This window comes from Hippoglossus stenolepis, chromosome 5 (genome assembly GCF_022539355.2).
Source record: "Hippoglossus stenolepis isolate QCI-W04-F060 chromosome 5, HSTE1.2, whole genome shotgun sequence".
Taxonomy (NCBI): Eukaryota; Metazoa; Chordata; class Actinopteri; order Pleuronectiformes; family Pleuronectidae; genus Hippoglossus; species Hippoglossus stenolepis.
Window position 1 is genome coordinate 16,819,245 of NC_061487.1, and position 18,264 is coordinate 16,837,508.

Sequence of the window (18,264 nt, forward strand, 5' to 3'; positions counted from 1 at the left end):
GATCATCCATGTTTAAATATATCACACTCAATACCGTGTGATGGTTTACCACAAACCAGAGGGGGGCAACAGAGACAACACAACAGGCTGTTAAATCTCCCAGTAAAGGATTTACTATAGACACGTTGTGAATGTTGTGATATTGTTGTTGTTGTTGTGTTTCTCATTGTTGCGTTGTCATCTCTGAATATCTGGACATCGTTACTTTGTCACCACATATGATATGGATGATTTATTAACTTCCATAAATTCATTTTACAGTTTTCTACTTTTCTGTCAACAAGATGCAGGTGTACCACTCATTTAGTTTTGAGAGTTCAAAATGAAAACCAGATATCAAAAATATGTTCTTCTTTTATTATAATTTTTCACATTTTTTTATATATCAAAACCTCTAAAAAATAAACAGTAGATCTACAAGCAATACTTGGTGAGACTAACTGTGCCGTATACATTTCCTTCTTCCTCTGGTCTACACGGCAGCACTGCTGCATGTATAGGACTGAAAATAACAGAGGAGCTGTTGCTAGTGAGTATGTGAGCTGTGGGCGATAACAAATCAACCAAATATAAAGAAAAGAATACAAATAATTAATGTTGAAGAGGTGTTTTCTTTGGGCATAGCAAGGGGAGTTTCAGAGCAGTCTTTCTCTGAATTGTCCAGCACCTCCCTTGTCAGGATCAGCCCTAAACCACTGAGCGGCATGAACATCTCTGTGAACATTAAGAGGATAGAAAGGAGGTTCATTGATCTGGATTGTCTCTCTTCAGGGGTGAGGCTCCAGGCACTGACAGGAGAGGCTAATCTGCATAGCCCTCCCCCTCCCTCTGTCACCCTCTGTCCCTTCAAGCTCTCCTCATATCAGCGAGTTGCGCTTCAGTTCACTGGGGGAGGGGGGGGTGCGGTCTCCCAGCTTGAGCTTGTGAAGCTGGTGGAGTGGCTAGGCTTGGTGGAGTGCTCCTCGGGACTCGGGGCTCTTTGTCGCGGCGGCAGGGTGGAGCACCGGGCTTTGCCTCTGGAGCGTGGCTTTTGGGGTGGAGGGCCCTTCAGCACAAACAGTTCGCTGGGGGCTTTGTGCTGGGGGGACTCAGAGTTGACTGATGGGGACTGTGTGGGTGAAGGTGACACTGGAGTGCACGGGGGAGAGTGCGGGCTGGACGAGGCAGACAGCGACAACTCCTGCAGGGGAATCAGAGGAGCGAGTGACGCTGGTGGCTGGAACCTGGTGAGGCTGGTGGAGTGGCTGGGCCGAGGCAGGCTGTAACAGGCCTCGTCCCCTCTGTGACGGGAAGGCAGGGTGGAGCAACGAGCCTTCGCCCGTGAGCCTGGCTCTCTGGGAGGAGGAGCAATCAGTGAGAAGAGCGATGTGTTTCTATCTGGTGTTGTAACATCAGCACTGGAGGCCTTCACGCTCTCACAGGAGCCTCTTTGAGATGCCGGATGTGACGGAGGCTCCTGCTCCCTCTGGTATTCCTGTTTGGAGGCTGAACGAGGAAACCCTGTGTCCATAGCTTTGCTCGTCGATGGTTCCTCATCTACATGATAAGAAAAGAAGAAGAATTAGACTCAAGACATAAATAAGACAGCTCGGTTAACTCTAACTAACAAAATGTAGAGCAAATGTAATGGACATCCTCTCACCTAGCAGGCCCAGCTCGCTCATGATGGTGTCCACATCAACGCTAAAATTCATCTCATCTTCCTCATTCTCTTCTTCTTTTTTTTGTCCCGCTTCCTCTTTATCCTCCACCTCCTCTTGCTCATCATCTCCCTTTCCACAATCCTCATTTCGTTCTCCATCTTCACCCTTTCCTCCCCCGTCCATCTCTCCCCCGTCATCCTCTGCTTCACCTTCGCTCTCTATTCGTCTATTTTCTTCAACTTCTCTGAACGTCTTTCCAAACTCTGGATCACTGTCGCTCCTCGCTCTGGGTTCCTCCACATTGACCTCAATCGCCTCTTCCTCCTTCTTCTCCTCCTCCTCCTCCTCCTCTTCCTCTTCCTCTTGCTCTTCTTGAGGCGCCTCTACCACAATGTCTATGTTGGGGGGGAAGCAGGGGATGGAGCGTTTAGGCATAGGGGATTTGGCACGTGCTTCCTGGTCTTGATTCAGCAGAAACTCCATCAGCATCATGTTCTCTTTCTTCAGCTGTTCCCTCAGAGAGCGCGGCACGTCTGGGATCATCCAGGCGACCAACATGCTGAGGAACATGGCGAGGTTCTGTAGGGAAATAGAGAAGAGGTTAGTTACACTCAGGACAGATGTCACTTTTAAATTGAGGGCTTCCATTAACAGATATACTTTTACAGTCATGGTTGCCATCAGACACTGTTTTTAGCAACATAGCCTCCCTGGCGTCATGTCACATAAAATGTTGGATCAGAGCGTCCCTTCTAATCTGAGGTATCACGTGTCAAGAATTCTTGAAGCAAGATCAGGTTTGTTTCATAGGATTTATGACCTATACTACAGTCTGCCACCAGGAGGCGATCAAGACGCTTTGGCCTACGTTTTGGAGAGCCGTCCAGTCATCCATCTTTATAAACAGTCTATGATTTGTTTACAGAAATATTTAAACCACTGAAGAAATACACACAGCAAATGGGCATTTTTAAAGAAAGACTTAGGGATCAGACACCACCGCCATTTTCAGACGATAACAAAGCCACAGTTGTATAATATGATAAAAATGTTCTTACCTGGAAGAATATTACAAAGGCTAGTTTTGCTGCCAGGACAGACCAGTACTGTTTTGAGAAGGTGTAGGCGTCTGATGCCCACGGTGGGTCTCTGTAGTCCTTATACCTGAAAAACACAAACAGTCTGGGTATTAGTCAGGAGGCACACAAAGGATAACATGAACTAAGGTGATTACAGATCAGAAAAAATGCTTTGAAAGGCGTGGAAACTCCAGACAAGTTTGGGATTTAGGTAAAGTAAGAGTTAAGCTGCTGCTCTCAAGGGTTTACAGGAAGCGCCAGGTAGGTCAAGGTCAAGAAAGTCACTCTGACCTGCACATGGCGACTCCTGAGATGAGGGTGGTGGTGGGTGCGGTGCCCACTGGGAAGTTGCTGACATTGAAGTAGGACAGCGAGTGCTCGGTGTAGCCGTTCATGGTGCCGTTCACGCTGTACATGTACTGGTAAACCATTCGTGGAACGAACTCTGACGTGAAGGAGATGACAAACGCCTGAGTAGACAAACAAAGGATGGGATTAACAGCACTGTAGTACCACACATATAACACATGACCATGTACTCGTAGCACTAGAGCTCATTAACGGCTAAAGCCCCATTCATTAAGGCAAATAATGTAACATCAATAACAACATCTAATACAAATATAATACTTTTACCAAACATTACATGATGTCTCTCCATGTCTCTTGTGATACTGCTGTACCCCTGAGATCAAAGCAAAAATCAAAGGATGGATTTTTGTTTGGTGTCATATAATTTACACTGATACTATTCATATTTGTTACCCATCCTTCAGAGGCTTAGAAATTCATGTTTGACCTTTGCGGAGTTATTTTTTATATCCCAGAGGTCACATCTTATTGTGTTAAGTCTTGCTGCCTAACATCCTGAGTGCTCTAACACATAGTAGGTTTGGATCATTTTCAATATAGTGCAGTAATGGGTCAAAAAGGGACAGGAAGAAGAAATGACTACAATTTCATTAATGGCAATGAATTAACATATTAGTAAGCAAATGATTTAATGCGGATGCAAATACATTCAAAACATTTGTTACTTGTCTTTAGTACACACGTTTGAATTAGAGATACTAAAGTGAAAAAGACTATTGTAAACAAAAACCCTGCATTGCACACTGAGCACATGAGGCTGTGCAAAAAGTAACTGTGTTGCAATGAAAAAGAAAAGACGTATTTGATAATGTAAAAAGAAAATCAATGAATGCATTTATTAACATTTATTTACATGTGGATACTGTGAATGGTCTCTGTTTAAGTGTTTCACACACATTCATGCACAACTACACATTCATACACAGTGCTTTTTTCTTCACACACCATTCAAACCACCGGCCTTCATGTTGGTACCCACCCCACCTGCTCTACCTCCTGAGGCAATCTCTTGTCAATACACACACACACACACACTCACACACTTACATTGGTAATGACAGAGAACTTGCTGATTCCACAAAGAATGTTGTACCAAATCCCTGGAGAAAGCGTGGGCATTATAAGAGAGAAAGAGGGAAAGGAAAGTGTGTGTGTCCATGTGTGTGAGTGTGGTGTGTGACAGGCAGGAAGTCAGACAAGCAGACAAACGGACGGACAGACAGACAGACAGACAGACACAGAGACAGACAAAGAGACAAAAAAAGGGACAGAGTGGAGTAAAGAAAAAGAAAGTGATTAAAAGTCACAGGACAGCTTATTTCAGATTCACACAGAGACTGACAGAGAAGACGTGATGTCACGCGTGTGATCTGTACCTATGTCTTTACACCTCACGGCATCGGGCCGCCGGATCTCAGTGACGAATTTTGCAGCGTCGAGGCGAATCTCGATGACGTTGTTGAGCAGAGCAAACGCTGGTGCGAGCGGGAAGGAGGCCACGAACAGAGACACAAACCCGTACTGGATTACTGCAAATACAAACACATACACATGGAGAGGGTTGAAGATACACTGTGTGACTCCAGGAGCAGTTGAGTGAGTGAATAAAAGAGTGAGCAGAGAGACGTAGGGAGACTCACTCATCTCCATGTACTCGGGGGTGACACCCTCAAATGGTTCAAGAGTGAAATCTTTGTCAAACTGTTGTTTTGGTCTCCTCTCTTCTGCTTCATTCTCCTCATTTTCTGCTGCTCTTTTCTTTCCTTTTTCCTCCTGCATTGTTCTGTACATCTTTTTCAGCTTACTGCGAAACAAAATGCAAAGACACATTTAACGATAGAGTCCCAGCAAAGACATCATAGGGTAAAACCTTGGTGAATAAAGAAATACGTACGGTATGAGGACCTCAAAGACGTTATTTTGAATCAGCTGCTTCCCGAGCATGATCATGCTGAGCTGGATGCAAAGCTCAATGAGGCAGCCTGGAGGAGCACACTGTGGAGCATAAAGCACACATTTACTACAAAACTCAGCGCCAATATACACAATGAATGAACGTGTGTATGTGAACTCACTTCCTCCATTCGATAGTCTCCAAAGACGTAAACATAATCACCAGGCCGCCCAGCAAACCTGTGGGAGGAGAAGACCGAGTCACGCGCTGAGAAACAAAAGACCAAGGATGATGAGTGAAGACAAATGAAAGACAGAGACACACACCTGCCCTTGAAGAAGGCCACATAGAAAATAGGTGCAAAGGCGTTCATGGATTTGAGAAAGAAAGACTTGAAGATCAGCCGCTCTTCAAATTCTTCCTTGGTCTTCGGGAGTTCTGTCGGAGCAACGAGTATAAGATCATCATCCTCATCCTCATCCTCATCATCCTCACCCTCATTATCATCATCATCATCATCCTCATCATCATGTTACACACACCTTTTTTTGATGGTTGTTTCACTCACAATGAACCTTCTTAATCAGTAATATGGCCTTTGACATTGAACCAATCTGGGTTGTAGAGTTTTAAAGTTAATTTCATCACATCTGTGTTTTTAATAAGCCTATATAATAATATATAATACACATAAAAAGCAGATATTAAATTACTAAAAAGGAAATAATTAGATTTTATTAGATTCCCATGTCGAGCTTCAGCTAATGAACCACACAAAACATCAGTTAAGAATCTTAAAGACAAACAATTATGATACTAAAACTATATGTATATTCCAATACACCATATATATGTAGAAAATGAATGCACACGTACTATATTCTTTTTTGTTAACTTCATATACTTATTCAGGCATTATCCAACATATCACTATTTTCTACTCATACATTTTTAAGCCTTTGCTTGCTAACATGATAAAATACAATACCCAGTTCAGTGAGCCACACAGCGATTGCTCCATAAACCTCCTCCAGCACCAGAACGACCAGCATGTTGAGGATGATGCCCGTGGTCGTGACGGTCATCCTCACGCTGGCCTTGGCCTCAGGATCGGGGTTCATGGACCAGACGCTTAACATGCAGATGCGGTAAACAGCCACGCCAAACACGGCCGAGAAGGTCACGAAGATCTGAATACACAGAAAAGACACAGTTACACACCTTAAAAAGGTGAGATATTCCTATCTGGAGGAATATCTGTGTTTTTTTTATATTTATTTTCAGCATTCTGTTATATTCAATTGGACTGAGTAATAAATTAGGATCACTACTGTTGAGATGTAGATCGATGAGAAATGAATGGATATAAGAACTGTGAAGAAATCATGTAGATAAATAAAATGTCTATAAATGGACACATTTTTTTATAATGTGAAAAAAGCCTTATGATATCTACATAAAAATGACTATAATCATGAAATATTATGTGATGTGAAAACATTATAATAATAATAATTACTAACAATTAATGGGGGGGTACAAATATAGTTAATAAATATAAAATGATATATGTATAATATACAGTACCAGTAGCAGTAATGTGGACACATTGATGAGGTAACCTGACAGGTGATCCTCAATGTCCAGAGACTCAGGCTCTTGCTGTGAGGAAAAACATCCATATTAATTTGGTACACAGTAACAAACATATTAATATATGCAGTTGTGTGGGTAGAGTGTGTAGTGCACAGGGCTACACACAGGGAGGGGGGGGGAATGCTGATCACATGTTTTGCACACAGACGTTATGTTTTCTATCTGCCAGGCGCATGTTTGCCATCTGAAAGGACAGAAATCCCCTCTCCTTCCTCCTCTCCCTCCTCCCTCTCCTCTCTCCATCAGTAATCTGAGCTAATCTCAGCCAGGTAAGCAGCTTTGGACTCAACCACCCACAGCAGGTGAAGGGGGTTTCCTCTCCCTCCGCAGACATGAACTCATACAGTCGCAGTCTGACTGCAACTTTTATTGTAGACGCAGAACCCTGCGATGGGCTGCCAAATCTGCTGGGTCAGCAATATTCTTGTTTACCATCTTAGAGAGTCGTCTGGTTAAGGACGTTAGATCTGTGTTAGTGTAATAAATGCGGAGCAAATTTAAATAACCCCAGCTCTGCCCTTTCACCCTCCTCCTCCTCCTCCCACCAGCAACTCCCACCGAGCGGTGCAGTGATACCTGAGAGGCCAGCATCTGGTCAGTTTCTCTGTCTGCACCCTCTCCAGCCTGATTCAACTGCACCAGAGAACACACAGGGAAACACGTGTTGGTAAAAACAGTGAGTGAAGTTTGTGTCACAAGTCATGAGACTGCATCTGAAAATACCTTCTTCTTCGACTGTGATTTCATCTTCGCTTTTTTCTCCTGCAGAGCTTCTTCATATTCAGGCCTCAGCTCCTCCTGCAGACAACCAACACACACACGTTAAAACATGTGCACATCACATTCAGAAATATAATCACCATCATACAACACTTCGTTTCCAATATTCTCTGAAAGTTCTTTTTCGCCATTTCCTGATAAGAAGACCCAATTTACCTTCTTTTAGATTTCACAAGGTTCTCTCGTTTATTTAAAAAGAAATCTAATAAATACCAATACATCTTTTGATAAAAAAAATAAAATTGAATAACTAATAATAATAGATATTGATAATGACACAGCTTGATAAACCACATCCTGATATACTCGCAATTTGAATTTAATATATGTGCAATACGTCATGCATATCACTTTCTATTTTGTTTCTTTTGTTCATATTGTATTTTGTTTCACATTTGTATTACTTTTACTAAGTGTGTATCTCACAATCCACCCTTTGCTGGTAAATTCACCATAGTGGGACTATTCTATCTTACTTCTTGAGTGTCAGGATATTTAATGGGTACAGAAACTTGCCCACCTGGACTCGCTCCTTCAGGCAGCATGGAGGAAGACAGAATGAAAGAGAGACAGAGAGAGAGACAGACACAGACAGAGAGAGAGAAAGTGTTGCATTAGGCTCAGAGTGTCGATGTTGCGACCCTGCTGCGTCACCTTATCCAGCAACCGTACTGTTTTAAGAACAGACCAATCCCATTACAGCTCTTCACAGGGTAAGAAGTGCTGTTACTGCATATATGTGTCAGTGTGTGTGTGTGTGTGTGTGTGTGTGTTAGAGGGGAGGGCTCTGTTTTGAGATAAATGATAATCTGCAAACTAAACCACAACTGATCTCTCTCGTCACCATTGACCTGGGACACGAGGTTAATGTTCTCACCTTGCCTGACTTGGCTCTTTAGCAAACACAGCTAATACCAGAATAGAAAGTGCAAAATATTGACTCAGCAAAAATGTATATTATATCATGTGACAAAGAAAAACAAGCAAAGGCTTAGACTGCCTTTACTCTCTTTACGTGTGTGTGTGTGTGTGTGTGTGTGTGTGTGTGTGTGTGTGTGTGTGTGTGTGTGTGTGTGTGTGTGTGTGTGTGTGTGTGTGTGTGTGTGTGTGTGTGTGTGTGTGTGTGTGTGTGTGTGTGTGTGTGTGTGTGTGTGTGTGTGTGTGTGTTTATTGTACAGTATGTGTAAGTACAGTATTCTTTAATCTATTTTTGTACCTCCTCATCCTCCAAGCTGGTCAGGTCCCAGGTATGTTTCAGACACATCTGCCGCCTTTTCCAGTGCTCCAGGAAACAGGCAGCTACAAGAGGATACACAGAAGGAGGGATACAGAAAATCACCAAAATGAAAAAGACCCTAAATGAAAAAGTGAAAAAGGAACTAGTGCTTGTTCAACAAAGGGTAATGATATGATAATATGATGATATGACCTAATTTGTATTCAGCTCTGTTTCTAGTGCAAAGGGTTATTGCTGTATATATATACACATGTACTATTTATGTATAAAATGTACTTTATTGCATTAAGGGGCAGGTGGAATTGGCACATATTCCCTGCGTCTAAACGAGTCTCCTCTGGGCTCTCTAGCTTCGTCCCACACTCCACACTGATTGGTTCGTTATGAGGAAAGCATATTACCCCACAGAGACATGAAAATAGCGAAGAGGACAGTGACTCCATTGTCAAACAGGTATGAGGTTCGGGCCAGTGAGCACACGGTGCTGAGAAGCCAGTAGTCACACACTCCGTCACACAGGGGACACATGGTGATGTTCAGGTTGTCGTCACACGTCTCCTGACTGAAATAAATGAAGACGAGAAAGATATAATTTACATGTACAATGATAATACAATGTGCTTTTGATGAGAATGCCTGTGTCTGCCTACCTCGGTACATTGGCGTCCACAGTGAAAATGCCGTACAGGAAGACAATGATGCCCAGGACAGAGGGAGGGATGAGGAGCTGAGTATAAACACCCAGCCAGGCAAAGTACAAGCCAATCTGCTCTCCAAAGTATTTCCTGTTAGAATAAAGGTATGTTTTATAGTAGCTGCCATATTGAACAATTCAATCACAAGCTCTGGCTGGACTTAGATGTGAAGTAAGTACCTGATCAGGTCCACAGGCTGGTATTTATGCATTACTCCATAGTTAGCCCATTCTTCATGCAGGAGCTGAAGGAAACACAAGCACACGATCATAGTACAGGGATACAAATTAACCATAATATATTATAGGGATAACAATTAACTGTTATTAACAGGTAATAACAGTTCAATCATTAAATATACAGGGCAGAGGAATCAGACACAGAATCAATGAGCACTAATGGATATGTTCTATGAATGAATAACAAATGATCAATTGCTGCAGACTTTCATAAAATCATTTACCGGGTTTGTTACAATGACTTTGCACATTGAGATGTGCATGACTTAATACCCCACTTCTAAATGACACAAAATAATATATATTAATATTTTAAACAGTCATTTTAAATTTTGTGCCGTTTCTGAGAGGTCTGAAAATCAACTGAGATTTGAATCCTAACAAAACCACATCACTTGTCACGGACAAATCTGGATTCTAATAGTGTCGTCTGTTGCTCTCTCGAGAAGCATGAATATCATCATCTCCAGTAAATCCTGTGAATGCAGTAGGTTGTATGTGAACAATTCGTCAATCACATTTGTCAAAGCCACTCGACTCACCTGTCTGTCATTTCGCTGATCTTTCCGTCCTCTCCTTGTGAACGACCCCTGAAGAAATAAGATGACAGGCACTGTGAATGAGATCGATTTCTATACAGTATGTCATGTTTCATACATCAACATGGATGCACATTCGATTTTGGGATATTTTTCAAAATTTCTTTTTAAAAACACCCCTGTTTTTCACAATTATCTCCATAAAAAAGCTAATATGTTGACTACATGAAACAATAAAATACTTTTTTGAACAGAACATGAAACAAATAAAAAAAAATCTAATAGATACAAAAGCGCTTATGAGGAAAAGCAACAACAGCAACATCACAGTGTCCAGGGATGTTGCACTCACATCGTGCAGAGGGAAGGCAGATTCGTAGACACCCCGAGCCAATAATGAGTTGATGCCTAGTGACACAAAGGATTGAGTGTATCACAGTGGACATGGACACAGTCAGTTGTGTGACTGCTGGCATATGGAGATCATTAAATCAGACTGACAGGAAGCACATAAACATTACGAAGAGGCAAATCACAGCGAGAAATAGACCTCACCAGTGGTTTGGATAGTTTGTCTGCAGGTAGTGCGGGAAATAATCTCAGCCACCTGGAAGCACGAGATAAATCACGTGAGCTCACATGAGATTGCAAAACAGACAAAAAAGGAAATTGGAGGAAGTGTTTGTGGACTCACTATTCTGCTGCGCGTTGTGTTATCAAATAATGTTTCTGTCGATTTGATGTCATACCTGCAGGAAATGGCAGGAGGCAGTCACAGTTAGCAGCAGACCTGCTCATCATGTGGATATACAAATGGTTTCTTTTGTTTCTGTGTCCCAGCACCATATATATTATACAATTTCCATTTCAGTTTCATCTATGTGAGAGCTGCACGTTTAGGTATGCTGGTGTTACCTGAAGCCAAGAGGACGACTCAGAGCAGGTACTCACAGGTGAAGCTTGTCTCTGATGAAAGGGTGTTTGAGCGTTTTGAGATGGGTGTGCGTCTCTGAGTCCCTGTGGACGTCAAAGTCTGGGACGTCAGGATGAAACGGCGTGTTGACTTTGTTCACAATGGAGTCCCAAATCCCAGCGATGCCCGTCCGTTTCCGCAGCTCACACTTCTGCTCGATTAAGAACACACACATGTTTTTTGGGGATCAAATCCACTCAGTCCCGCTCTGTCAGGTTTGTTTCTCTTCATGTCACATTCTACAGCATTTTGATTAACAACTCGATTGTGATGTAAAACCAAAATCATGTTATATTAAACGACAACATCAGTAACTTAAACTTCTGACCTTTTTCACAGCAACTTTAATCTTCTGGAGTTCTGCTTCTCGACTGAGTATCGGCCACGGGATGTGCAGCCGGCTGAAGCTGATGCATCCATTTGACCTCTGCACATAAACAATAACACACACAGGTAAAGAAACATATATAACACACATAACATGTGAAACACTGTGTACATTACCTCATCACCTCAACCAGTGCATACAAGTCAAATTAAGACAGAGAATATCTGTTTCAGTGTTATGACTGCAGCATATATGGATAGACTATCTGAGTCTTCTTTACTCTTCGTCTTTGCATTAAACTCCTGCTGCTTCTTGTCCTGACGTAGCCAGATGAGCTTTCTCTAAACCTGTAAGTACACGACTTTGTGATACATTGAGGCCTTTCTGAGGAAAATCCCATTATTTCAAGCCCGGAAAACCTGTGAACATGCAAAGTATTAAAAAAAAATTTGCATAATAATGTATTAACCATTGGGATCGGTACCTGATCTTCAGTTAAGCCAATTTTCCGTTTTCATGTGAAAATCAGTTGCAGAGGCTGAATCACTGGATTACAACCTGTCCATGATATTAGAGCAATGACCTAAGTACAGATCATGTACAACTGCACCGGCTCAAACAGCAGCTGCTACACCTCTGATATTGTGTTTCATCAGCAATTTACAGGCACTTTTTCAGTTGCAGCATGAGATTAGGAAATGAAAGCTGAAATACATCTATACAGCAACTTTTAACCATAGCGGTTTGCAAAGAGCTTTACAATTTCTGCCTCGGATTCATTATTTCAAACACACACATGCACACAGCAGTGGTGGCAGAGCTGCAACGCAAGGGGGAGCAACCTGGGGTTCAGTGTCTTGCCCAAGGACACTTCAGCACAGACATCCCACTTTACCGCCTGTCGTGTCACTGATCAGAAATATGAATATTACAATTAGGCAAGATATAAATAGAATAAAATCATTGCAAGATTATTTAAAGGAGAATTGATGAAAACATGCTCCAACATTTGATTAAATCATGCAACATTTTCTGCCCCTTTATTCTCTTGAATCCTTCACTGTCCACTTCTCTAAACATTGGCCTGATCATATCTGGCCACAGACAGACTGTAACAGATTCACTCACACTGATACAGTGACCACAGAGCACGTCCTTCCACCCATTCAATCAAAATGAAACCCACTAATCACACATCCCCATCCCCCCCCCCACCAGCCATACCCGCCCATGTGCCAGCACACATACTTCCGAGTAGTGGATCACTCTCTAATAAGGTCCTATAATCTGGCCTTTGGCTTCACACTTACGGTCAGCGGTCTTAATCCTCAACCAAAACAGCAGCTGATTTAACATGCAAGCGTTTCACAATGCGCACAGACACAAAGATTCATGCACACACATATACACACGCACACAAAAAAACAACAACACACGCACCCAATGGAACACACTGTGGAGCACGTGGCAAAGTGACATGCGACACATTTCTGGTTGTTATTATTATTATTGTTGATGTTATTATTATTTGTATCATATTGTCCTGTGAGATTAATAAGTTCTCTCTTTAATGAGGGACGAGGCGTGAGCTGAGACAACAGACCCAGTCTTATCCTCCACCTGTTTGGCAGCCATCCAGTCAGAGGATTTGAGGTCACTCAAGGACTGACCCATAAATGTCCATGCAGCAGATGGAAAAATAATCATGGTGAAAGTGCTGTAATAAAAAAAAATCAAATACACACCTCTTTATCGCGCTCTATCTGTAGTCCAGCTTCCAGCAGCCCCGCCTCAAACTCCTCCCTCATTAAAGCCTTCTCCTCCTCAGACAGCTTCGACTCCTCCACATCTCCTGCAGGTGCGTCTGCCTCCGTATCCCATTGGCCCGGGATCACTATTGGTATACTCCCATTGGACACAATGGAGAGGCGTGGCTTGGAGGATCGCCTTTTCTTGTATTTGTAGCAAAGGACGTAGTCAACTTTCCTCTTGCCATCCGAGAAAAAAAGCCCAGGGCCTAGATCTATGCCGGAATCCTGACAGACACACACACACACACACACACACACACACACACACACACACACACACACACACACACACACACACACACACACACACACACACACACACACACACACACACACACACACACACACACACACACACAGGTGATTAATGAAGATGTAAGTGAGACAGACAGGCAACGCTCTAAGTGTGTTTGGTCAGGGAGCAGGAGACCTGTGTTACAGGATGTTAAAGCCACAGGATGAGTGTTTACAGTGAGAGGGGGCCGTACCGGGTGAGGGGGGTCTTGGATGTCAGGTGGGACGATGGCGCCTCCATTGGCGGCGTCGAGCCCGAGCCCGGACAGTGAGCGGGCCAACGAGAGAAGCTTCACAGAATGAACTGACGACGACTCACTCATTTCTGTAGTGACAGGTATACGCTCTTTTCCGTTTCATCCCTCTGTCAGCACATGGAGAGAAGAACAGGAGGTCAATATCTAGAAGCTGGGCAAAAAACATGTTTCTGATAAAGGCAGAACAATTGATCCCAGCAGGAATTTATTATTTCAGCACAGGGAAAAACAGTGGAGCAAATTGTTACTATGCTTTTCCTAAAAAAAAGGAATTCAACTCCATAGAGTTAATTTGACTACATTACAACATGCAATTACGTATTTTTCCTGAAAATATCAATTAATATATATTAGAAATTCACCCATAATTCTACTTAATTAATACTATGGTAAAAATAATCAAATCATGAGAAAAGAACTGTTGCAGAAATGTGGTTACATCAGTTCAACATCTGCAGACCCGTCAGGATTCCAAACCTCAGATTGAGAGCCACTTATGAAATACAGATAATATATAAATGACCATATAAAAATATATAATATGAAGACTTATTATTCAGATACATAATGAGCCAGAGATATGTAGATCCGAAGGTTTCAGGTTGATTTCATTGTCGAATACCATGTGTGAAAAATCAGAGTAATGTGTGTTTTAGAGCGGCAGATCAAATCGAAGCCAAAGTTAAGCTGTTTCGTCTCTTTTTGACCCAATGGAAGCTGTGGGCTCAGATTAAGCTCCCGCTGCAATCCAAGCGGCACAGTTTACAATCTGTTGGGGTAATTTGGTGACTTGGCTCATTCTTTTAGAGATGAAATGTTACTGAGTGGTTAAGTCTCACACTGCACTGTTTCCCCAGACTCACACACATAAAATATGGAGCTTGTTTTGTATTTATTTAATTTTTTTTAAATCGCAAAACGACACAGCTAATCCTCTTAATTTTTGCAATACAATCTCTCAAATGTTTGTCGAACTCAGAAACTACAAAGTAGATAATGACACTGGTGATATGGATAGATTTAAGTACGTTTAGGTTAGTTACATCGTCATTTGATTATGAAGAACACTGATCTTTTTTGATTAATCCCCTACAGCCACATTCAATCTACGTTCATGCAAATGCTCCTAAAGATAAAGACATTTGATTCATTTGTTGCAGTGATCTCATGTTTGTTAGAGGTTGTTCGTGGCTCTATCTGCAAGACTCACATTTTTATTCACTAATTCTTCACATTTGTATTTGTGCTTTTGTGCCAATGCTTATGTTTTCATATGCCGTACAGTTATGTCTTTGATTCAGTCTTTATTTATGCTAAGAATATGTACTTTATACATTTGTCTATATATTATTATAAATGTTTTTTACCAACAACCTGTCGGGAACTGCAGAATGAAAACGTGCCTACACGACTAAATCTGGCTGATTTACAGGTTGGACTTAAGAATGCATGTTAATGGATGTGCATTGTCCCTTATAAATAAACAAACAAACATTTAGCACCTAGCAGCTGTGAGAAATGTGAGTTTCTCATCTGTGAATCATTATATATATAATTATCTAACAATATTTAACACATTTTTTTAAAACAAAATTGAGCAAGAAATGTCATTCATTAAAATAACCTCACAGTATAAATACTTAACTCCATTTTGAAATTTTACAGATGCAGTTTTTACAGGTCAAAAAAGGAAGCTAACATTTTCTGAACCCTCTCTGTTCGGAGTGGATAAATAGGAAAATATATTTACGTGATTCTCAGTGATCACACTGGTTGATGCCCTAATCATTGAACTGATCCGACACCTATACTTCTACTTAGACACGTGAAACATTTATATTTTTAACATTTAATGACACGTATTAAACAGATTCACTCGTCTCAATGTGTCACTGGGTGAGGAGGATTGCATTGGAACAGTGGTGCGACATGTTGTGGTGGCCTGACACAGTGGGGAAGCTGTGAGACAAGTAAATACGCCAACAACAGACGACCAAACACTGTACACACAACACATAGAGGCCTTCAGCAGTCAATCCCCTTACACATGTCCACACACATCCACCGTAATCCCCGTTTACCATGTGTTAGCAAACACAGAGATGGAAACAAGGAATATGCCACTTAAGCTTCAGTCCAGCAAAGACATTATATCAATTCTGAATCCATAAGAACAGAGTGACATTTAGACATGTGGTTCTCGAGGGTTTTCACGTTATCGTCTTAAAGAGCGCGGTCCAGCTCTTGTTTCTGACGCCTCATTGTGAGCTATTCAGCCAAATCAGAACAGGATTTGAATGATTTTTAAAAGAAGATGATAGCATCAGTTATTTTACAAAAAGGAAGATGATTTAGAAAAAAACAGGAGATAATTTGAGTCCCACAGCGACAGAGTTAGTTGAAACATTGAGGTTTGTTTATCTCATGAGACGTTATAGCCTCAAGTCCAATGTGTGGTGCGTTAGCTAATTACTGAGCCTCCAAGAGTGTCAAACATCATAATCAATATGAATGTGCAGTTTGCAGACACTAAAATCAAACTTCCACCAGAACATGAGTGATAAACGACCATTCCTTGCACATTTTCATCCTTTGATCTTATTCACACTCTCTCACTGAACAACCAATGCATTTATTTAAAATAAATAGAGCAAAACTGAAGATGTAAATCATATATTGTGAGATCAGTTTAAAGAATCTGGCTCTTAATTTATTGCGGTTTTTAGAAACTCATACTTCTTGTCTTGCTTGTGCTTCTTATCTGGATGTTGTCTATATTCTTTGCAGCATGTTCACAGACTGTTCATGAGACTCCTCCATTGTTTCTATGACGCCCTCTTGGCCAGATCTCTCTTGATTCTTCTTTAAGATCTGAAAACGACTTCTACCTCGTTAAAAAATGGACAAAATATTTGAAAAACCAAATCAGCAACTAACTTTCTCATTGTTTGCCATTATTTTTTGTATGGACAAGGAAAATAATCTAAGTGCACCAAACCTCTCGCCATAGCAGATCCTGCAATACAGTCATTATATAAAATACCAACTATTTCACTATATTAGTTGTAGTTTGCATCTTCCATTTGTAGTTCTCATGTATTTCTGCCAAATACACATACTTTAGGAGTACTGGAAGAAAGAAACCCATCTGAGTTCCACTATATGATCACACACACCACATTGTGTCTCATGTTTTTGGTAAATTTGTGTATGTCCCCCTTGCCTGTTCCTCTTTGCACAAGTGGAGCGCGCAAATGAGTCCAAGTGTGCGTCTCTGCGCGGGGCTTAAAAGTCTGTAAGCTTGCTGACAGCTCAGCACCAGAGGCTGGAGGGTCAGCTGAACCCACACCAACACAGGGGAGTGGTCTAATACTGTCTCTACTGGAAAACAGCAGATTATTCATTGCTAATTTTAACATCTGCTCGCCCCCTTTCTAATATTACAACAGGAGCACACATCCTCTAACAAACGCACACACAAACACTTTCAATTTGTCAAATCAGTCAACAACTACATGGACTCACACCAAACTTTCACTTGGTCTGAGTTTTCATTTTTTGGGGGGACAAACCCATCAACAGCACCGACTTCATCCAACTGATTCATTTTTCCATTTGGGCTAATTAATCCTCAGCCAGTTGTCAAGTGATGCAGTTTTCGACAAATGTGTTTAATTAAACGCTCCTGTGCGTAAAAGTCGTGTGCGCACAGATGGCAGGTTGGGAGAAAGGCTCCAGCAGCCTGACGCACAGCGCTGCAGCCACCAGAGGACTCACATGATAAAAGCTGGTTTTAAGGTCGAGCTTTGCTTATGGACAAGTGAACACACAAGCAGCTTCACTCCAAATATGTGAGTGCGTAATTCCAAAAAGAGAAGAGTCCCCCAAATAGGACAACAACAACAGTGGTGAAGATGATGAAGAGCGCAGTTTTTATCCCTATTGTCGTTTTAAAAGTGATCAAAATAGGTGGACTCACCAGTGCTCGTGGAGGATCAGTTCTTGGAAATGGAAACGGATGATAAGACGCGCGAGGTGCGCAGCCTGGCAAAGGGGCTGAGATGGTAGACAATCCGCGCGCGCTCCCGGAAACCCCTGGCTTAACGCGTGCGCGCACAAGGCGGCTAATTCCCTGACCGTTCCACAAGGGAGGAGAGGAAGGTGTGATATATGTGTGTGTGTGTTTGTGTGTGTGTGTGTGTGTGTGTGTGTGTGTGTGTGTGTGTGTGCGTGTGCGTGTGCGTGTGCGTGTGTGTGTGTGTGTGCACAAGAGCTTATCTGAAACTGAACCATGTCTACCCTCTTATTATCTCAATTATTATTTATACTATAAATATATTAATTCCTTATTTTTGTTATCCAGATAATAGTAATACTATTAAATGATATCTATATAAATGTTAAATTAGTATGAAAGGCAGCAAGAAAACCCCAAAATATTTAATTATAAATAATATTCAGGGCAAT

The 18,264-nt window shown here is 41.7% G+C and overlaps 1 protein-coding gene across 1 annotated transcript; it reads right to left on the reverse strand.

The window, feature by feature from the left end:
* Positions 1-336: 336 nt before the first annotated feature.
* On the reverse strand, positions 337-17,921 carry LOC118109027 (anoctamin-1). The gene is made up of 28 exons (XM_035155816.2): positions 17,777-17,921; positions 13,735-13,904; positions 13,181-13,471; positions 11,436-11,534; positions 11,086-11,258; positions 10,829-10,883; positions 10,690-10,741; positions 10,487-10,542; positions 10,138-10,185; positions 9,536-9,600; positions 9,312-9,446; positions 9,063-9,223; positions 8,641-8,723; positions 7,945-7,956; positions 7,368-7,442; positions 7,221-7,277; positions 6,576-6,650; positions 5,977-6,178; positions 5,315-5,426; positions 5,170-5,227; positions 4,989-5,089; positions 4,735-4,898; positions 4,471-4,623; positions 4,142-4,194; positions 3,014-3,192; positions 2,702-2,807; positions 1,643-2,222; positions 337-1,536 (listed from the first exon to the last, which is right to left on the reverse strand). Exons 2-28 carry the CDS (start codon positions 13,861-13,863, stop codon positions 878-880), a joined length of 3,933 nt encoding a protein of 1,310 aa, XP_035011707.2. The 5' UTR covers positions 13,864-13,904; positions 17,777-17,921; the 3' UTR covers positions 337-877.
* Between the last annotated feature and the right edge of the window lie 343 nt (positions 17,922-18,264).